Genomic DNA, 19540 nt, shown 5'->3' with positions numbered 1-19540 from the left:
AATATAAAGACAATCACTTCGACGAGGACCCCGCACAATTATCACTACATCTCAATCCGTACGTCATATCAGGAGACCTCCTATTGCCACACGAACACGAAATCGACTGCGACGAGCCGACATGGCCACAGGAATAGGTCACCTGTTGAAAGCACATTGTTTGCCAGTCGAGAAGGAGGAAGTGGATTTTTTGGATCTGGAAAAGTTATGTTAGTGCTCGTATACGTCGGGATCTCCTCAACGCAACTTGCCTGATCCGTAGGATGTTCGACAAATAAATAGATCAAAGCCTTGAGATTCACTTTCAGCACGAGAGGCACAGGATGCAAGGACACCCTAGGAAACAGGGTACAACCCGTCAATTTATGCGCTCTCGCTCGGTTGAGCCTCCTGGCCGCAGTGCTACCGTTCCTTACCATTCCACGTCCATCTGAGCTCAGCTTACGGGTCATCTCTTCGAATAAAGCTTGGCAACCAGGGTTCGATAGCGCGGCTGGCCGCGTCGTGCCGACGCCCGTGGAGGTTGTTCACCAGCCCGTCCGTGCACCGCCTTGTCAACGTGGAGTTGCGTAGTTGGCTGATAAAGCATTTACACAGTCGGGTTGAGCCTTGTCTTATCACGTGGACTGGCAGGCTGACATACTGGCGTGAGACTGAGGCAGATTATACTTCTACGAGCTTACTGGTGGTATTTGTGTCAGTGCGGGTTTCGTAGACGGAGTTGGCTGAGCCGTGTGGCTTGGTTATGACACGTGTTGAAGATTGGATCGAGTGTTGGTTTGTTGGATAGGATCTAGGTCTCGGTGCGATCTGAATCTCAATCGATCCTGCGATAGACATTGATTCGGGATGATTCTTGGCTGCTGATCAGTTCGTTCTACTAGAGTTGTTTAGTAGGACACCCAGGATGATCCTTAGAATTCGCTAGACGAGAATATCAGTATGCTGTATGCAAGGACGCTAGTATCCATATCAAGTGAGTGCAAGATCAAGACACAACAATCAACTGGGAAACAAGGATGGGGAAACAGAAGACTGCATCGGCAACGGAAACCATAAAAGCGCTGTCTACATAGCCAGGCACATGCAAACCAAGCAGATCCCATGACCCGATCTAAGCCTCTAGCCCACCACTCGACTGAATCAGCTCTATCAAGTGATCGGCCACCTCATTGCCCACAAGGTCGTACCCATGGGGCGTCAAATGCAACCCGTCATCCCACATCTTCTCTTTGAATTCCTCGGAGGATGCATGGTAAGGGATTTTGGCGTGGAGATCAAATGCGTGGCTGCCATTTGGTTAGAACACAATGAATAATATCAAGAGTCCGCCACATAAGAGAGACGAGAGAACAAAAAGAATGCAATCCAGGAAGGCAAGAAATCCTCACAATCGCTCCGCCTCATGGGCCAAGATGCGCGCGTTCAGATCCGCGCGCTTCGAATCCAGCGCGGCGTTCTTGGCGGCGCATTCCGGTATCGTGAGTGCTAGCACTTTCGACCCACCGGTGAGAGCTACGTTCCAGGCATCTTGCAGCGCGGGGTAGATGCGTTCGGGTGAGTAGCCGTACCCCAGGTCGCTGTGCCGCGGGGGTCAAAAAGGATCAGCATGCTGACAGGGGGAGAGGAGATTTAGAAGGGAGGGGGTATATAAAGGGTGTCTGACTTTGTGCCGCCTAGGACGATCACCCAGTCATAGTGTCGCTCGCCGCCTTATCAGGTCAGTAGTGCGACGAACAGGTGGGGGGCCATTATTGGAGTCGAGCAGTAAAGTAGTGAAATAATGAGATGATAAAATAGTATATAGATAGTATTAGATCAGTAATGAAGATGGACATACACTTTTCCTGGATGCGGGGCAAGAAACGCCCTGGAGGCCCGATAGCCAGATCACCAGGCAACCCCTCGGCGTTCACCAGGAAGGTGTGGGATGGAAAGGCAGTCTTTAGCCGGGATTCAAGCTTCCACGCGTAAGGATGATAGTCCAGACCGAACTGGTAGTACCCCGCTGTCAGGGAGTTGCCGAAGCAGAGGATCGACACGCGTTTGGTCATGGTTCCGGGTGGTTGTTGATGTTGGATTAAGGTTGTGTTTTTGGGTGTTTTTGGTTTCCCTTTTCCGTCCTCAGGCTCTTCTTTCTCCCCGCGGTTTTTCCGCCTTTCCGACCGGACCACACCAGCCAGCCAGCAGCGGGTGACTTCACTCTTGGCTTCGTCACTTACCTGAACACTAATCAGGAAGAAGTCTGTTTGCCAATTTGCTACTATCACCATTGATCTGCTCAATAAAGTCTACTACAACTATCCTTGAATTGCGTCATCCATAATCCCTTGATCATCAACAATCACTGCCCCGCCCGCACTTGAGACCCCGCCGGTGAATTCATTCCTGCTTTCCACCTCGTATATCACGTATCTATCGCAAACAACCAATCGGAACACTTCGAACAGCGGCGTTCTCTCAGCTCAAGACACAACATGTCTGATCAAAAACCCAGAAACCCCAGGGTGATCTCGCGATGCCCATTGGTAGGTCAGCCGTTCTGATGTCACATCACGTGACTCACGCACACAGGATGGCAAAGAAGCCGAATGGAAACGACTCGTCAAGATCACATATGCGGACCCGAACGGGGTTGCGCGGACGTGGGAAGCCGCGGAGATGCAGGTAGACTACCCTTCATCGCAGTGTCACCGCGTGCGCAGGACTGACCAGTGGACGACAGACTCGGCCGAAAGACAGCATCATCGACGGGGTCAGCATCGTGTCCGTGTTGAATCAACCGGCCGGACCAGAACTGCTCCTGTTGAAGCAATACCGGCCTACGCTCGACAAGGTCGCGATAGAGTTACCAGGTGGGCTGATCGATGCGGGGGAAACGCCTGAGCAGTGTGCGGTCCGGGAGCTGAAGGAGGAAACCGGGTATGTTGGGGTTTTCGACAGCCGTACAGGTGTCTTGTTCAACTGTGAGTGTCGTATTCTCTTCCCGATGATGGAAGTATTTTTGACTGTTTGTAGCGCCCGGACTCAGTAATAACTGTTTCAACCTCGCATATGTCAACGTGGATCTCTCCCTGCCGGAGAATCAACACCCTGTTCCCGAGCGGGAAGAAGACGAATTTATCGAGTGCTTCAGCCTGCCGCTCAGGTCTCTCTTCTCGGAGATAAAGCGACTAGAAAGTGAAGGGCACGCGATAGAGACACGAGTCGTGGCTCTGGCCGAGGGGATCGAAATGGCACGGAGATGGGTATTGTAAATCTGTTTATTTCAATCAAGATAATCACCATAATAAATGCAAAATAGAATCTTCTCGACCGAGGATTACACCAAAATTCCTATTTGCATCTGCTATTTATTACAGCTTTCCCTGTCCCGCACTGCCGGGAACACTACCCTGGGCCTCCGTAAAAGCAGAAGCAGCGGCAACATTCTTTCCCTCAAAGTTGGCCAAGAGGTCCGAATCACTCGAGCTGAACTCCCCCGAGCTCTCAAACCCATTCACTTCGCACGCGCGGCCCAGAGTCGCACTGCAGGCCTGGTTCGCCGCATCATCAGGCGACGTGAAAAGCTGACTGCCATTTGATTCCATGATGGTCGGGATATCCTCGAAGTAGTTTCCCTCGGCGAGGATATTGCTGCCGGAGCCGATCTCAAAGGAGTGTCCGGAGGAATCTTTCCAGTAATTGTTCACCTGGGACGATTTGTATTGTGTTAGTAGTGTATCTGTGGTGAGTAAAAGGAGTGCCAAAAGAAAGGGGGAGGGAGGGTGGAGAAGGGGTTATACCGCATGCAGAAGGGTGTTGCCGTCGATCTTAGGGCTACGTCCACTCATATGGTAGATGTAGTTCCCTTTCAGGGTAACCATGTCGTTCGACCCTGCTAGGTAAATGCCCCAGTAGTGATAGCCGTCGCAGGTGGCTGAATACTCAGACTCGCCATTGAAGTATGAGTTTGAAACGGTAACGCGGTTGGAGGCCTCGTTCCCGAGGACTAGGTGTTGGCGACCGATTCGAGCAGTCTGGTTTGATGATGAGAAATGTTCAGTTTTAGGAAGCGGAACCAAGATACATACAGTGACGTGGTCAATCCAGACCATGTCGCAGTCGTTGAGCGTGATGGCATCTCCACCCCAGACGTATTTGGGGTTTATGTCGGTAATAGCGATGTTTCTGTTGCCGTCAGCATTGTCTCTCTCTCTCTCTCTCTCTTTTCTCTTGAGACTTCGGTGCTTCATACTGAATGATAATATTGCTTGCGCCGCTGACAATCCGCAACCCTTTTCCTTTGATCACACCGCTAGTCCCAGAGCCAATGAGAGATTTGTCGGATGCCACCGTGATCCCGAGCAGACCGGCGTTGTCACTTCCCAGACATAATCAGCACATCCTCCAATGAAACAAAACACTATGAAGAACTCTGGAAGACATACTATGAGACATCAACCGAAGGCGCATCAGACTCGTAGTTAGAGCACCAATCGTTTTGGTTAATAGCCAGTTGGCACCCCTCGTCTGTTCCCCACGGGGCGCAGCCTGTACCAGAAGTGGTGTCTTCAGTGCCGGTAAAATCGAACCTAAAAGATGTGAGTATCACATTATCCGTCGAAGAAGGCTGACATACGTCTTCTCCAATACGATGACACGCGGTGAACTGTCTCCCAGGTACGAGACGAGCTCCTCGGTGGTGCTGGGGTAGACAGCAGCGGCATCGCCACCGCCGGTGACGCCCTTTGCAAACCCTTCAGCGGCGCCAGTAACACCGGCGGCACTTGCACCGCTGATTAAGGCTATTATAACGTTGAGTGTAATATGCATGGTGGGTATCGGTCAGTTACTGAACATGAATGACAAGGTTGTATGGGGTCTTCGAACTTATATTCTCAGTCTCGCAGTCTCTCGGTTCATTGAGATACTAGACTCGAACTCGGCATTTAGAATGGATCTGTCCTCGGTTGACTATTACCCGAGACTTGAATATTAGGGTTCAATTCTGGAGATATGTTCATTGGTGGATTTAATATTCTACCAACATGAAACGGCTAGATCGGATGTTTGAAGAGCATTTCTCGTGGCTTCGTTTCGCAATTTGGGGTTACCTGGAAGAATAATGTAAGAGACTTTTATTTCTCATACAATGATATTCAATTATGGTTGGTGGACCGAAATATGTTCAAGAAGAAATGTGGCATTCCCTCGGGTCTCGGTGTGGTGAATCTAGAAGGAAATATCGATGATCCGATTCCACCAGTGGGATCAACAAGGTTGGATCTTAAGTGATCGATACTAGATATGGACTAGAAGCTGTTCCTGGCATCTGCAGAATATTGCAGACTACTCTATCCTTCCTAGTGCCATTTTATCAGTTGCCTACGTACGTTGGAAAGGGAGACTCTTTTGGAGCTTGCATTGATAGTAGATCTAAGATGGTAGCTATATGGACGTATCTACGTCTCTAATATAGCCCCTTTTTTATGCTTTTCCTCTTTTTCTTTTCTTTTCTTCCCACCCCTTTCCTCCTTACCACGAAAAATATCAGGAAAGGCGAGATGTGTTAACCATACTGGTATACAGTACCCTACCTCCCCAGCCAAAATTTTACAAGCAACGTCAAGTCCACCGGAAATAAGCCGAAAATAAGGTACAACAAGGATCCCCAATTCGGTAAATGACACCAGCCCATTTCGATCCACCCAAAAGGGCGCTATGTGAAGCCGGTGATGATGCCAAGATTTGGCCCCGCCAGCAGTCCTTCATCCCGCGGTGTGTTGGCCTTTTCCTACTCCCCCTAAACAACACCCCTGTCAACACTAAACATGGCTTCAATCAACGAATCCGCCCTTCAATCCCTCAAGGGCTCGCTCAAAAATTCGACCATATACACACCCGATTCAGATGGTTACCAGGATGCCATTCGTCGATGGTCCGACACGGGAATTAAACAGGCGGTAACCATTACCCCGCACCTTCTCAACTCGAATAATGCATACTGACAGCTCAACAGGGCGTGGTAGCCCAGCCTACCGATGCAGATGACGTGCGCACTGCGCTTCTCTGGGCGCAGGAACACGGCGTCGATCTCGCCGTCAAAGGGGGTGGGCACTCCGTGGCGGGAACCAGTTCCAGCGCCGGCGGCCTGGTGATCGACCTGTCGCGCATGAACACGGTCACCGTCGATGTCACTAACAAAACCGTCAGCGTCGGCGGCGGAGCCGTCTGGAAAGACGTTGACGAGAAAGCCGCCAAATACGGCCTGGCAGCAGTCGGCGGCACAGTCAACCACACCGGCGTTGGCGGTCTGACGCTGGGCGGAGGCTACGGCTGGCTGAGCGGCGAACACGGCCTGACGATCGACAACCTCCTAGCAGCGACGGTGGTCCTCGCTGACGGGACCACGGTGCGCGCGTCAGCCACCGAGCACGAGGACCTGTACTGGGCGTTGCGCGGCGCGGGATACAACTTCGGCGTGGTCACCGAGTTTGTGTTCCAGGCACATGACCAGCCCAACCCCATCTGGGCGGGCATCGTCGCGTTCCCGCCGGAGAAGCTCGAAGCTGTCATTGAGTCCCTCAACGCCACGCTTCAGAATCCGGACCCCCGGGCGGGCGCCATGTGCATCTTTGCTCAGCCGCCTGGTGCCCCGTGCCCGATGGTCAACGTGCTGGCCTTCTACAATGGTACCCGCGAGGAGGGGGAGCGGCGCTTTGCGCAACTTCTCTCCCTCGAGCCCGTCGTCAACACCATCAACGTGATCCCGTACGACCAGCTCAACTCGTTGCAGAACCCGATGGCCACGTACGGCGGGCGAAAATCGTTCAAGGGTGTGTACTTCCAGCCGCCGCTCGACACGAAATTCATCCGCGGGGTGTTTGAGGAGTTTTGCGCTCTGAACGCCGCTCATGAAGATCTGGTTCCGGCTATCTTACTTGAGTTCTACGATATGCGCAAGACGTGCAGTGTGCCGCTCGCGTCGACTGCCTTTGCTAACCGCATGCCGTCGCTAAACGGGCTGCTCAACCTGCGGTGGAACGACGAAAGCAAGGATGGGTTCTACCGCGGCTGGGCCCGCGAGCTGCAGGCGAAGTTCAAGGCGCAGTTCGATGCCCAGGTGGGTGCTGGCACGGGCGATGTCCCGCAATATATTAACTACGCTGAACGTGAGTATCTTCCTACCCAATATAGAAACATAATACTGACTTCACTAGCGGGCGATGTGGTGGTGAACAACATCTACGGCGAGAATCTTCCTCGTCTGCAGAAGGTCAAGGCACAGTATGATCCAACCAATGTCTTCAGCAAGATGCACCCTATTGTGAAGCGGGCGTGATTTCCCGAGGCGCAAATCAGATATGTACATAGCCTTGAAAGTATGGTGTTTGTTCGGAATAGGTTATGTACAGTCTTCACGAGCATAGATATAGTTGATCGTCATGAGTGGACAGTTTAGATGCCTCGTCCACGTCTTTTACCCAGCCTGGAAAGACATTTTAATAATCTTGAATGGGTAAACTGTACGCTTTTATGTTTACGGCGTTGTCGAGCCACTGGCAGGCAAGTGCACGTGTGACCAGTAACCCTAATGCTAGCCACGTGGGTCGATCAACTACTGCCCAACAGTGTTCAAGAATTCTATTACAAAAACAGATCACATTGGAACAACAACAAGGACAAAATTAAGCCCACCATCTCCTATCACTTCCACTAACACTAGCAAAATGTGATACCACAACAAGCCATAAGATTCACACGAAAAAAATGAGTCAAATCATTCGGCTTGCCACATGTTGCCCTCCGCACGCCCATACGGCACCCACGACTGATGGAAATACCTCTGCTCAACAGTCTGAGTATAATCCATATCATCCACACAATACCCACCCCCACCAGGGCCAATATGAGGACAATGCTCCTTAGGCCGGAAAGAAACCATATGCTCATGGACCTCACGACAGAACAGCGTATTCCGGCGCAGCTCATACGGCTTGCCAAAGCGAATCTCCTTAGTCAAGAAATTGAAGCACTCCTCCTGGCTGCCGTACTGCTTGTTCTCGCCCAAGCAGCTGTCTTCGTGCGTCTTGCAGATCTTCTTCGCGAGCATATCCGCGATCTTGGCCTGGATCTGCTCCGGTTCTGAGATGTGGAACATTCTCCCTGCGTCCTCGACGAGCGTCTGGAAGAAGTAGTCGAACCACCGGAAGGTGGCATCGTACTGGATAATCTTGCGGTCCGGACCGAATGCGAACCATGTGTCGAGTGTGACTGGGTAGATGACGCCGCCGAAGGAGGTCATGTTGATGGTGATGACTGCCGTTGAGGCCGCGATGTTCTGGTTGCCCACGAACTGGGTGATGCTATAGTTGAGGGGCGATCCGAAGAGCCCGAAACGTTCGGGCTGGGAGAAGATGCCGAATACGTACTCGTTGTTGAGCTCGCGGCCGTCGAAGGTGCCGGTTATATCGACGCGGCCTTGGACCTGTGGGGTTGGGGTTAGTAGGGATATTGGTGGGGGTCGTGTTTTGGGGGGGTACATTTTCGGCGAAGACGGAGTTGTCTGTAGCGTTGATCTGCTTCGTGTTGGCTGGATATAGAAAGTTGTCAAGGAAGTTATGCTGCAATGACCAGAGGTCTTCAAAGGTAAAGTTTGGCGGAGGGGGTGCAGCGGATCCGAGCACTGCTGGGAGGCATGCTGCGAGAATTAACGGGGAGTACATGTTTGCTGGACTGTATCAAGATCTGTGGAAAGAATCCAAACTTAAATCTAGAGGCAACACCCGGGAGACGAGAGCGCAGGCTTATAACCGCCTCAGCTCGCCCCATCGCCTGTCCTATTTGCTCGAAACAGTCATAAGCCCATATCCGGAGAGCTCAGCTGCATTTCAAATGCGGCGGGTCATTAGGCATGGTGATGCTTCGGGCCCCACTAATATTGATTCTCGTGGGACACACCGGGTGCGTCAGTCAAGAAAGAACGGACTTCCTATTGTACTGATCAGACATTCTTGGGCGCCCTTGCATGCTCATTGCTTGGTACTTGCATTCCAGACAGCCACATTCCGGACGCCATCATCTGCCAATTGCATAATAGCTGGTCAAGTGCATGGTGACCCCTTGCATCTGACAATATTATGTGGTCAAGTTCTGAAGTCATTGGTGTTTATGTCCCCCACACGACCCACCATGTCATATCATATGCACAGTCTCTAAGCATGGCAAGCAATACCTAGGTACAAGAATAAAAGAACAAGATGTCAATCAATAGCGTACTGGAATGAATCGTCAATTTACATCCTGTGTTGCATAATCCTACTAAGCATACGTTATAATGCAATATACTCAACTCCATCCATAGTGTGGAGGAGATAGTATACCTTCCGAATGATAAATGGGAGTCACCGCAGCCGTTTCCGACTGGATAATAATATGAGGAAATGTCCAGCTCATAATACAAGAAGTAACGCCTTCTCGTCAGTTGTATTCTAAGGAAGTACCTTAGCACTTCGAAGCATTGACCGAGTTTGTCCGGGTTTTGTCATAGGCCCAAATGTGTACTTGGCTTGAATAAATACATATCCTTGACCTGTCCCAGTCATAACCCTTTAACCATGAGTATTCAACCCAGCTCACATTATAATCATACATCAACGAGAGGAGTGGAATGTACAATACCTAATAACTTATATTTATCCAGAATAACATGCGCCTTTACCTTATATGTTAATCGCTTCCAAATCTCTAGCGGCTACTATGAACTGGTAGAGATCTATAGGTTCTTTTATTTCTTATAACATCTTTTATCTTCCGGCAATATTACTCTAGTATACCTCAATTACTATAGGCTATACTGTACTGAAGACAATGTTATGCGGATGGTCAGTCTTACCGAGTAAATTAAAGTAGTCCATGGCAAATATTGACCTAGTTGTGGCTATAAGGCCCACCGCAGTCGCATTTCATTGCAGAGTTAAGCCATCCTACTTGATGTTTAGGTACTGTGGCCCCAGGAAATAATAGAAGACCTCTAGTAGTCTACACTACCCAGTGACATTATTATATTGATATCGGATGGTGTGAAGTACAAATACTCTCTGCTAGCAGCTTTTAGCAAGTGAAAATAGGATATGTTTCTAGTAAGTATATTCAATATCTCTATAAAAGATAGTTGGCTTTGTGATAGTGAATCTAATTCTCAATAACTGGTTGCAAACAGCACACAATGAAGAAGAGAAGTCTTAATACCTAGTTGTACATTACTTTTTATAATCTTGCGTAAATGATAGTTAATGTGAATAACCAAACTGGGTACTTAAAAGCATGGTTTGTCACCTGATTACAGCACAATTCTGGTTGTTTTTCGTTGGATCTATTATATATTTGAGTCTCTTTCTCAGTATAACTCAAGTAACAAACAGTCAAATACTACCCATTTCTGTGGTCATTGATCCTATGTTTAATACCAAATTTAGGCATTATAACTATTTGCTACCGTGTTAGGACATCGAAACATGGCCTAAAACACAGAATACACACTGATTACCAGGATACCCATGGCGACTGTACTCACCTCCTATCGGACAGTCTTAAGACAGATCAACCCCCTGCTGATCAGATCATGTGGTCTACGCCATTGCACACGCCCAACGACCTAGACACGAAAGAGTCAACAGTAGTAGTAATCTCAACCGCTGGGACGCCAACATGCCAAACACGCGGCGTCTGCTTCGACGAGAGATTACCTTCGAACCTGCCAAGGGGGAAGAATTTAATATCCTCCATCAGCTGGATTACTACGATCAACAAGCCCGATTAATCTCTCACCTAGACGCCAACCGTTCTTAGATGAAAGAGGTTGTAGCACATCATCTCGGTTTAAGCTCTTCTACAACGTGCCATGTGGCTGATACCAAAGACTGGTTGCATGGAAGCTTCAATGTTTGCATTCCTGTCATTGTACGGTCTTGGGACGGGAAACATGGGACGAGAAACGCATATTAAGTCGTTTCCCGCTTCCATATCGCTTTGGTGAAGCTTTTAGGCCTGGGTACTCTGATAAAAAGATCCAATGCGAGGCAGAGACCTGTACGTGGCTGCAAGAAAACTGCCCTGATTCTCTAATTCCACTACCATACGTTTTTGGTCTCTCAACTAGTGAGATCGATTGAACGTTTCCATTGTTGGTTGCCTTGACTAACCAGGTCTAGTTCACGCTACTTGAAAATCTACCCCTTATCACTCGGTGGATGCAATCCCTCCGTCGCCTCCTTTTGTCTTTGCTTAGAGACCCAGTTCCCTCCAAATATGTCCGTAACTATGCTACAACCATGGCTAATGCTGTTGGCACGGGCTATCTCCTGATCGAGTATATTGAGGAAACGCAAGGTGCCATGCTCTTCTAACACTTGAATGAATGGAAGACACGACGATAAACTCCGAAAAAAATCTTTTTCGTGATCTCTCTCGGATTATTCTAAGTATGAGCCGGATTTCTCCGCCTCGGATTGGATCTTTTATTATTGATAAGGACGGATTCTTGTAATTAACAAATCGGCCACTCATGATTGAAATGCAGCAAATGGAGAATGAAAGGATCCCTACTTTTATATAAGTCGCGATTGCACATATTCAACTGTGAATTGTTATCTAGTGGATTTATTCAGACTTCATGATAATCGCTCCCGGTATCAACCAATAACCTAGGTGACTGTGTACATCGAATGTTCATGCACACTACGATGCGAGCTGTTTTCCAGTCTCTTTTCCAAAGGACATTTTGCCGTGGCCCTTTCATCTACTGTCTGATGGATCTACACCAAAGTAACATATGTGTGAACGCGGACTGGCATATCACCTGTCTAGTGTATTTGGAATGGGCCTGCTCTCGAACCATGAGATGGTTCATACTCCGCACTGCCTTACTGACAAGGGCGTGGATGAGTTAGTTCCGGAAGAATATGACGAGACTAGGAGAGCATTTATGTCTATTCTGGCAAATGAGGAAGAAGCCCTCGGCTCCACTACACCAAGATCTATACCCTGCTATCCCTTTTACTACCATGGAGGATGGTCGGTCGAGCGGGACTTTCTGGTATGCATTGGCGCTATCCAGCCCCTCTGGCTTATTCAATTTTTTCAAAAGAAAAAATTCGGCCTTTTTTCTGCGAAGATTATATCAAATTGCCATTTTTCTGGGAAAGGAATGTGGCGCAAATCGCTGGCTGTAAGCTTCTAGACAAAAAGCAATACGACGAACAACTTGAACAGGCTTTCAGAAATAGCCCTATCCAAGATTCTTACTCCCTGACGTCTACTTTTTGCTGGAAACCTCTTGGTTCTTTTCGTCCTGGTGGAAGTTTAAAATTACTCATTCTTGGAGCCGACGAACGCTGCACGATATAGATAAATGTACTAAAAAGACCGAGTTGTTAAACATCGCGAGGAACAAAACCAAAACCACGTGCTAGACCCCATTGGTAAACCCACTCCCCCCAGCCTCGGTATCAATCGTCACTGAATCCATCAACCCACAGATCTCAAACAACTTCTTCGGGCCCAGTCCATCAGGGGTCCCCACCACCCCATCAGTCTTCAAGCGCTGCAACGCAGCCCTAATACCCAGATAAGCCGGTGCAAGGGACGCAAACGAGAATATCATGATTCTGAACCCCATCGCCTGGGCCTCCTGCGTCGTGATCACGGGGCCTGCGCCGTTTTCCACCATATTCAACAGCAACGGCCACGGGGCGAGGTCATCCACCGCCTGTTGTGCCTGTTCCTTGGAGGTAAAACCCTCGAGGAGGCCTACGTCGGCACCGAGTTCGCGGGCGGCCTTGAGACGCCGGATGCACTCGTCGTAGCCGTGCTGCTGGAGCGCGTCGGTGCGTGCTATCAGCACGATGTCGGAGTGTAGGCGGTCTTTGGTTAGCTTGGCGGCCCGGATGCGCGTCAGATACTCTTCGATGTCAACCACTTTCTTGCCGGCTAAGTGTCCACAGCGCTTGTTCTGAATCTGGTCTTCGATGTGGAAGCCTGCGACGCCGGCTTGGATGTACTGTTGGACGGACTTGGAGACCATGAGGGGGCCTGTATCGGTTAGAGCCTCTTCTTTCTTTGGATCGAGACTGACTCGAAATGGATGGGGTGTATGGTACCTCCATATCCCGTATCCATGTCCGCTATCAGAGGTGGACCGTACGGGTCCAGGTTGGCGATCATCTCCGCGTTGGTCCTCATGTCGTGAAGCTGGGCGAGACCTAGGTCCGCCATGCCCAGGCGAGATGCCGTAGTTCCAGCTCCTGTCTATCATGGGCTCAGTATGGGTTGTTGTGGCAAGGAAGTTCTCAGACATACCATGTATAGGGCCTTGAAGCCCAGCTCCATGGCAATACGGGCTGACAGCCCGTCGTACACGCCCGGACAGACGATCAGTTCACTCGTGTCGCGGAGCTGACGACGGAGCTTACTGGCCCCAGCCAGCATGTGCATAGAGACAGAGGGCTCGATCTTGGTGCCGTTGACTTCGTAAAAGCCGTCTTTTTCCACCGTGATGGTGATGGCCAAGTTGGGTGCCACTTCGGTCTTCATCTTCAAAGTGTCTGTTATGAGTTTGTGAAAAGAATGGAAGATGATGGGAGAAGTTGCAGCACTGGAGGGGTATCAAAAGCCCTATTTATACCTTTTTTCTCTTGCCCGTGCGTTCTTGGGTAGTATCGGTCCGTGACTCTTCAGTAATGGTCATACCTCTGAAAATTCAGGCGCGGAACTATATGATATCCCCCCAGTATGTGTTATCACACCATCGCTTACCAATGGCTTCCGTTATTCGCCCTCCGATAACCATATGTTTGATTATCTTGTATACCCCGGCACATTAGCTGCGCCGAGATGCAGCTACTATATTCGAAGTTGTGGCTTCGACAAAGGCCGCGTGTTCGAGTGGCCGTTTCACGAACCCCACGGCCCCCACAACTCCAACATCATTCTTCTCTCGCTCATGACTCATGTCCAGAATTAATCAAAGCCGGGTTGTATCGATGATATCCGGATGTTGCCATGTCATCTGCAACCAGCAGCCGAACGCTCACAGAGTAGGAGTTCGCAGTATGCAGTATCATCACTGCAGTTAAGCGCTCCGTTACATGCGGTATGACACTGGCTGACCTCCCTGGCCAAGGTATTTCGAGGGTTAAGGACAGACCTAGAGTCCTTTTTTTCGGCGCTTACCTCGCACACTGCAGCATGGTTCAGCCTCTGTCGATTCTCTTGGCCCGCAGGACAAGAAAATGCCGAGCCTTCTCGCAGACCGCCAAGAATGTCAGAAACTAGTCGAATCGTCTCCAGAAAGTTTGCCTCAACTGGAGATGTCCGCCTGGCCTTCATTGTGTAAATCTTGGCTTTGCGGGGAACGAGAACGGAAATGGCCGATGCAGGTAATGACAATCTCCGCGGCTCGTTTGGATGTGGGATAACATCCGTATCAATTGACCTGAAGACGGGCCCCTGCCAGATGATAACGTGAGCTCACCCGGAAAGATCCCCGCCGGAGAGGCTCATACTTTTTGTGCGACAGCGGATAGACAGATCCGACGGGATCAAAAGTCTTCCCATGCTGGCATCAGCGTAGCACAACGATCTCGAAAGCCACGTGAGCCACTGGATGCTGCCGCGGGCATGTGTACATCGGGATGTCGGAGCGCCGCTGGTCAGATTCTGTCTTTCACAGGGCCAAGACCCTTGGCACTATTTTCGCTTGTTTTTCAGTTTGTCTCCGTGCTCATCTTTACATTCTAGTCACGGGCCGTCCCGGACGAATGTGATTGCTGAGCTGCGGAGAACGCCCTGATCGACAGAAACAGAAATTTAGCTGCTTCCAACTGATTGGTCTGTCCTTATCAGTGCAGGATTCACAAGAACTAATGCTGTCTTGGCTCTTGCAAAGGTTGTATCTAGGCTTCTTGGCGGTGGTTATATTGTCTCAGACAATTGAACCGGTAGTAGAGGGTTAAAACCTTCTTCCCACCTCAGCTTCGCCATATAAGCTAGTGCTTCATTTCCTCCGATTATCCATTTTTCCAGACTGCATTCCGATCTCAATCACGCTGGTAGGCTGCTTTCATCTGAAAAATGGCCACTCAAAGGAAGGGAGGAAAACTCTCCTCTTTTCTCCGCACTGAGATCCATGCCCGCCACGCGGACATCCCTCTTTTTGCCTGCTGTCTCAGCTCAGGCCTGATAGATAGCACGATCTACAACGGTATGTGAAAGTCGAGGAAGACGGTCGGGAAGTTGGACGCCAAGCTAAATAAATTAACCTCAGCATATACCACCTTCGTCTCGATGCAGACCGGTAAGAGTCCAAGCGATTTTCCCTCCGATTTCCCTCCGATATCCCGCGCGCCGATCCCGCTGACGAAATGGCGGGGTTGTAAACACAGGAAACACTATATTTGTTGGCCTGGGCGCTTCCAATCAGAACCCCAGACCGTACGGCTGGGCACGCTCGCTAACTTCCATTGGCTGTTTCGTGATCGGATCGTTTTTCTTCGCGAGACTCCACCGGCTGCTGGGCGCCAAGCAGAGACTAACCCTAATTGTCTCCTTCTTTCTTCAGGCCCTTATGGTAGTGATCACTGCAGGCCTCGTCCAAGGTGGAGTCATAGCCGGTGCACCCCCTGGGAGCTCGCTGCATAATGCTGAAACGCAGTGGACACACGAAGTACCCATTGTCCTGCTGAGTATTCAGTCGGCGGGGCAGATCGTTGCCAGTCGGTCACTGGGTTTCAACGAGATTCCGACTGTTGTTATTACTAGTCTCCTGTGTGATCTGATGTCTGATCCAAAACTGTTTTTGCTGCGGAATGAGAAACGCGATAGGAGGGTCGTCGCGTTTGTGCTTACTCTGGTTGGTGCCATTGCGGGAGGTTGGATCACCAAGGCAACGGGGAACATATATGGGGTATTGTGGTTGGGAGCGGGGATTAAGTTGTCTATCTCTGCAGCTTGGGTGTTTTGGTCCAAGGTTTGAGTGAAAAAGAGATGGTGTTTTACAATGCAAGAGGTGGACGTCGTTGAATCTGCCGGCGACTCGTGACTCGTGGCTCGTATTGCTCTTTGTAATTCCACTCACTACTCGTTATACCCACGGTCCACTGCCGCTTTAGCTTGGTCCTCAGACTAGGACTAAGTTGGAGATATCAATGATATAAATCAACTTTTAATTCAAGAATCAAACTAGGACAGGCACTTTTCAACTTTGACGGTCTGTTAACAAAAGAAAGAAATCAAGTGCTTTTTGGTGGCTTTTAGCCAAATTAATGCATCTCTGCGTCTCTTTCCATCTCTGACATTAAGACATCGTGGAATATGGATTAAGTCCGGGTGCACTGTCGCCGTACCATCATTCTATACTGAGATGGCTAAATCAAAATCGACATTGCATTCCTGTCGGTCTTCAATACCGAGTACTTGATGTCCTCATAGTCGTCCTTTTCTTTTGAGTACTTCTCGAACTCATGATCGCTAGAGTGGAGTGCTTGATAGAAATTATCGAGCACGGCTGCAAGCTTGGGGTTCGGAAGGTCTGAAGTAGCACAGAACCACGCCGAATAAACACACGCCATCAGCGTCTCCTCTTCTTGTGGTGGGAAGCTGTGGAGGTATGGGACATGAGAAGATAGAAGCCACTCATGTGAACGGTTCATAGGGAGAGCCTTGACAAGATCTGTCTCGGTGTACTGGAGGAGATCCTCTAGTGAGGTTGGAGGCTTCTCGAAAAGGCAGGAAGGCTTGTTGATCACAAGATCCTGGTAGTAGTCTTGCAGGTAATTGACAGCGCTATGCTGAGGCGACGCGATGTGGATACACATGGTCACGCAATCGACGAGCTCCGCGAACGTGGTAATACTGGGGAATTCTCGCAAGTCAGCGCCATCTGGAGATCGCTTTTTTTTACACCATTTCTGGATACAGGCGTCTTTATCGACACGGATATCAGCACCCGCTTCTAGGTAGGCTAGTTAAAGCCGTGCCTTCACATGGTTCCTGATCTTTGTCCACATGTTGTTGATGCATCTGGCGTAGGCATAGTTGTGAAACTTTGGGGAGTCCAAATCCTCTGGAGGGAATCCCCGTCTGCGGAGGTCCCTTGGTACATAATTATTTTGAAAGTCAAATATCCTGTACTCGTCCCTGATGAACGCAAGGGCTTCCTCCTGTTTGAATCCGATTATCTGAAGAATGACGGAGGGAAAGAGGGTGCCTCGGGCAGCCCCGTTAAGTGCCAGGGTCTTCCGCGAGTGTAGAAGAAGGATTTCAGAGACAGGGTGATTGAAATCGAATTGTCTGTTAGCAGAAACAATTATAGACTTTCCAATCAGATGAGTACGGGTGAGGTGCACGGTGACTTCATGCCAAAACCAGTCACTACATTGCACACATATCTTGGCTATATCAGGACCGAACAGTCAGCACGCAGCATAGGAGATATAATTCGTGCTAGGTCTTACCGTATCTCAAGGCAAGTCAGTTCTTTCATGATCCTCGGTTGTCTCATCCTTTCCATCCTGCAGTTCGCCTCCCGACCGGATATTCGTGCGCTTGAATAATTTCCGGTTGTAGATTGTCACGGATCTCTCGAGACTACCTCGCCAATCAATGACGATAGCTAGCGGGTAAAGCTGGCCTGTTTCATTGAGTTAGAAAAGACACATCGATGCGCAACCGTAAGGATAGCGTTTCTCATTATCGTTATTGGCTTTGCCCTCTGCGCTCGGATAAAGTGATCTATTCAATCATTGGAAGCTCGTTCAATTGTTTTGGGGTTTGTCCCTATGAATTGCTATTGAGCAAACCGGGCGTCGCTGTACCAGTCTTTCAAATCGCCAACATTTGGACGATCGAATATATCTTTAAACCACCAGTTTTCCCTGGCATTCTTCTGGTATTCTTCCACGTCCGCTATGGTGCTCCCTTTATAACGCTCGCTCGTAGTAAGCCCTGGCAAAACACCTTTCATGATTTCTTGCAACGTTCCTAGGCTCTTCCAATAAAAAAGACTCCATGGCCCAAGGTCTGATCGTTGGTACCAATCTTCCTCGTCGTTCTCTGCCCAGTCCCGATTTAGGCCAAGATTGATATGAGGTGGGTAAAAGTCATCTTTACTCTTTGTAAACACAAAAAACTTTTGTTTGTATTCCATAGTCATAGCTATTGGGATCAAAGGCTCGAGCTGGGTCATATTCGTGAAGGCCATGTAACTATCCAGCATATTAGCAATATTCGACGAGCAAGACAAAATCTTTGACGCAAGTACCGCTGTTCTATGAGGTCGTAGATCTTAGTCAAGGCCAGTCGGGTCCCCCGATATGTCCCTTTCTGAGCCCTAGCAGGCACCTTTTGCTGCGCGAGCGCCCAAATTTGACTTTCCGGGTTCATCGCAATGGCCTTCTGCTGGGGGGGATCCAACTTGGTCATCTTTGGCAGAAGGTTCAACTTTGCCAATTCATTGACGAGTGTTCCCGCGTCTAGGTCGCTGGCAACAACTTCTCTGGGGTCCTTGGGCCAATCTCTCGGAGTGTCGGGATTATCAGGCCCCGCCTCGAGTGCGGAGAGGTTTCAAACTATGACTGCTGTAATAGAAGCGTAGTGATTGACAAATTCAGGCACAACTTAGATAGCTGCTAACTCAAGAGACTTAAGTATGCCAGAGCCCGCCTGGATAGCGTGGGTCTTATCAGTATTGTTATTGCCTCCTGATGGCATGACTGTGTCTGGGACTGTATTGATAATTAATAATCGAATATCTGTATACTGGTCCTCCTAGCAGTACAACCTAGAAAATTTGCTTTTTTTGTATGCTGTTGGTCAAGGAGCTCTGGAACTAAAGGTCCGTCGGGGAGACACTTCGACTTTACAACTACTTGAACATTGACTGATCAGTGGCCCAAGTTGGCTTACCGCGCGGGATAAAACCCTTATGCAGGCTCTTGAAAGCTTCTGCGTCAGTATTAGAGTTAAGATAGAGTAGATTGATGCTGAGGAAAGAACAGTATCTCGAGTCTAGTGGAGAGCATTCTAGCATAATCAAGATACGCCCAAATTGAAGTTGCTGATAGAATGAACAAGTATGAGAAATAAAGTCAAAGCAGCAAGTGATCATGGGGGTGATCATGCATACCTCATCATGATGGCATTTGCGAGTCATTAGTAGCATACGAAGTTTGTTCCTGTCCAATGGTTTTCCATGTAAAACTATTAGGACTCAGTCCTGGCTGTCACTACTATCTGTATCAGGTCATAATTGTCTTTAGCTGATCAATCCTGTTTAAAATGCATATTTAATTTACAATACCATAGTATTCATTCTATTTAGGACTATACAGCTAGCATCAAGTTACTCACATTGACATTATGCCATAGAGAAGTAATTCGGAAAGGAATATATGAGCGAAAACTAAAGGCTTGTTATCATGGAATTGGTGCTTGATACCTGTTACAGTGAATAGATTCAAACTTATCACAAACATAGAACTCGAACTAAGTCTTTAATCAA

General features: G+C 49.1%; 9 protein-coding genes across 9 annotated transcripts; 4 read left to right on the top strand and 5 right to left on the bottom strand.

Annotated features, from left to right (window-relative positions):
• Positions 1-870: 870 nt before the first annotated feature.
• Positions 871-2142, bottom strand: BDW47DRAFT_97380 (SGNH/GDSL hydrolase family protein). Its single transcript, XM_024820415.1, has 4 exons — positions 1841-2142; positions 1667-1712; positions 1392-1580; positions 871-1289 (listed from the first exon to the last, which is right to left on the bottom strand). Exons 1-4 carry the CDS (start codon positions 2052-2054, stop codon positions 1115-1117), a joined length of 624 nt encoding a protein of 207 aa, XP_024676561.1. The 5' UTR covers positions 2055-2142; the 3' UTR covers positions 871-1114.
• Positions 2143-3304, top strand: BDW47DRAFT_97378 (nucleoside diphosphate-sugar hydrolase of the mutt family). The gene is made up of 4 exons (XM_024820414.1): positions 2143-2528; positions 2575-2667; positions 2726-2966; positions 3019-3304. The coding sequence occupies exons 1-4, from the start codon at positions 2478-2480 to the stop codon at positions 3255-3257; spliced, it is 624 nt and encodes a 207-aa protein (XP_024676560.1). The 5' UTR covers positions 2143-2477; the 3' UTR covers positions 3258-3304.
• Positions 3305-3331: 27 nt separating this feature from the next.
• BDW47DRAFT_130367 (polysaccharide lyase family 1 protein) lies at positions 3332-4815 on the bottom strand (the record flags this gene model as incomplete). Its single annotated transcript, XM_024817083.1, has 6 exons — positions 3332-3692; positions 3786-4019; positions 4074-4170; positions 4238-4363; positions 4431-4574; positions 4622-4815. 6 exons carry the CDS (start codon positions 4813-4815, stop codon positions 3357-3359), a joined length of 1131 nt encoding a protein of 376 aa, XP_024676559.1. The 3' UTR covers positions 3332-3356.
• Positions 4816-5752: 937 nt separating this feature from the next.
• Positions 5753-7411, top strand: BDW47DRAFT_1828 (FAD-binding oxidoreductase). Its single transcript, XM_024818394.1, has 3 exons — positions 5753-5945; positions 6002-7154; positions 7203-7411. Exons 1-3 carry the CDS (start codon positions 5814-5816, stop codon positions 7322-7324), a joined length of 1407 nt encoding a protein of 468 aa, XP_024676558.1. The 5' UTR covers positions 5753-5813; the 3' UTR covers positions 7325-7411.
• Positions 7412-7500: 89 nt separating this feature from the next.
• BDW47DRAFT_1833 (uncharacterized protein) lies at positions 7501-8873 on the bottom strand. Its single transcript, XM_024818395.1, has 2 exons — positions 8526-8873; positions 7501-8470 (listed from the first exon to the last, which is right to left on the bottom strand). The coding sequence occupies exons 1-2, from the start codon at positions 8706-8708 to the stop codon at positions 7763-7765; spliced, it is 891 nt and encodes a 296-aa protein (XP_024676557.1). The 5' UTR covers positions 8709-8873; the 3' UTR covers positions 7501-7762.
• A 3506-nt stretch (positions 8874-12379) lies between these two features.
• On the bottom strand, positions 12380-14325 carry BDW47DRAFT_130364 (isocitrate lyase/PEP mutase family protein). Its single transcript, XM_024817082.1, has 3 exons — positions 13342-14325; positions 13143-13290; positions 12380-13074 (listed from the first exon to the last, which is right to left on the bottom strand). The coding sequence occupies exons 1-3, from the start codon at positions 13573-13575 to the stop codon at positions 12452-12454; spliced, it is 1005 nt and encodes a 334-aa protein (XP_024676556.1). The 5' UTR covers positions 13576-14325; the 3' UTR covers positions 12380-12451.
• BDW47DRAFT_97371 (uncharacterized protein) lies at positions 14003-14325 on the top strand. The gene has a single exon (XM_024820413.1). The coding sequence runs from the start codon at positions 14137-14139 to the stop codon at positions 14314-14316; it is 180 nt and encodes a 59-aa protein (XP_024676555.1). The 5' UTR covers positions 14003-14136; the 3' UTR covers positions 14317-14325.
• Positions 14326-14409: 84 nt separating this feature from the next.
• On the top strand, positions 14410-16100 carry BDW47DRAFT_97369 (YoaK family protein). Its single transcript, XM_024820412.1, has 4 exons — positions 14410-14489; positions 14546-15244; positions 15308-15337; positions 15426-16100. Exons 2-4 carry the CDS (start codon positions 15115-15117, stop codon positions 16013-16015), a joined length of 750 nt encoding a protein of 249 aa, XP_024676554.1. The 5' UTR covers positions 14410-14489; positions 14546-15114; the 3' UTR covers positions 16016-16100.
• A 306-nt stretch (positions 16101-16406) lies between these two features.
• On the bottom strand, positions 16407-19192 carry BDW47DRAFT_114700 (putative lipoxygenase; the record flags this gene model as incomplete). The annotated part of the gene is made up of 9 exons (XM_024814702.1): positions 16407-16949; positions 17025-17434; positions 17496-17500; positions 17572-17653; positions 17696-17757; positions 17841-18245; positions 18302-18359; positions 18411-18585; positions 19166-19192. 9 exons carry the CDS (start codon positions 19190-19192, stop codon positions 16407-16409), a joined length of 1767 nt encoding a protein of 588 aa, XP_024676553.1.
• Between the last annotated feature and the right edge of the window lie 348 nt (positions 19193-19540).

Source organism: Aspergillus candidus, assembly GCF_002847045.1.
Source record: "Aspergillus candidus strain CBS 102.13 unplaced genomic scaffold BDW47scaffold_1, whole genome shotgun sequence".
NCBI lineage: Eukaryota > Fungi > Ascomycota > Eurotiomycetes > Eurotiales > Aspergillaceae > Aspergillus > Aspergillus candidus.
The sequence above is the reverse complement of the archived record's forward strand: the minus strand, read 5'-3'. Positions and strand labels throughout refer to the sequence as shown.

Coding starts and splice junctions, on each gene's coding strand:
- BDW47DRAFT_130364 (XM_024817082.1), bottom strand. CDS start 13,575: ATGAAGACCGAAGTGGCACCCAACTTGGCCATCACCATCACGGTGGAA. Junction 13,291..13,341: donor GCTTCAAGGCCCTATACATG/GTATGTCTGAGA, acceptor AGCCCATGATAG/ACAGGAGCTGGAACTACGGC. Junction 13,075..13,142: donor CATGGATACGGGATATGGAG/GTACCATACACC, acceptor TAACCGATACAG/GCCCCCTCATGGTCTCCAAG.
- BDW47DRAFT_1828 (XM_024818394.1), top strand. CDS start 5,814: ATGGCTTCAATCAACGAATCCGCCCTTCAATCCCTCAAGGGCTCGCTC. Junction 5,946..6,001: donor ACACGGGAATTAAACAGGCG/GTAACCATTACC, acceptor ACAGCTCAACAG/GGCGTGGTAGCCCAGCCTAC. Junction 7,155..7,202: donor ATATATTAACTACGCTGAAC/GTGAGTATCTTC, acceptor TGACTTCACTAG/CGGGCGATGTGGTGGTGAAC.
- BDW47DRAFT_97380 (XM_024820415.1), bottom strand. CDS start 2,054: ATGACCAAACGCGTGTCGATCCTCTGCTTCGGCAACTCCCTGACAGCG. Junction 1,581..1,666: donor ATCGTCCTAGGCGGCACAAA/GTCAGACACCCT, acceptor CCCGCGGCACAG/CGACCTGGGGTACGGCTACT. Junction 1,290..1,391: donor GCCCATGAGGCGGAGCGATT/GTGAGGATTTCT, acceptor ACCAAATGGCAG/CCACGCATTTGATCTCCACG.
- BDW47DRAFT_1833 (XM_024818395.1), bottom strand. CDS start 8,708: ATGTACTCCCCGTTAATTCTCGCAGCATGCCTCCCAGCAGTGCTCGGA. Junction 8,471..8,525: donor ACTCCGTCTTCGCCGAAAAT/GTACCCCCCCAA, acceptor CCAACCCCACAG/GTCCAAGGCCGCGTCGATAT.
- BDW47DRAFT_97378 (XM_024820414.1), top strand. CDS start 2,478: ATGTCTGATCAAAAACCCAGAAACCCCAGGGTGATCTCGCGATGCCCA. Junction 2,529..2,574: donor TGATCTCGCGATGCCCATTG/GTAGGTCAGCCG, acceptor TCACGCACACAG/GATGGCAAAGAAGCCGAATG. Junction 2,967..3,018: donor TACAGGTGTCTTGTTCAACT/GTGAGTGTCGTA, acceptor GACTGTTTGTAG/CGCCCGGACTCAGTAATAAC.
- BDW47DRAFT_97369 (XM_024820412.1), top strand. CDS start 15,115: ATGGCCACTCAAAGGAAGGGAGGAAAACTCTCCTCTTTTCTCCGCACT. Junction 15,245..15,307: donor AGATAGCACGATCTACAACG/GTATGTGAAAGT, acceptor AATTAACCTCAG/CATATACCACCTTCGTCTCG. Junction 15,338..15,425: donor CTTCGTCTCGATGCAGACCG/GTAAGAGTCCAA, acceptor TTGTAAACACAG/GAAACACTATATTTGTTGGC.
- BDW47DRAFT_97371 (XM_024820413.1), top strand. CDS start 14,137: ATGACACTGGCTGACCTCCCTGGCCAAGGTATTTCGAGGGTTAAGGAC.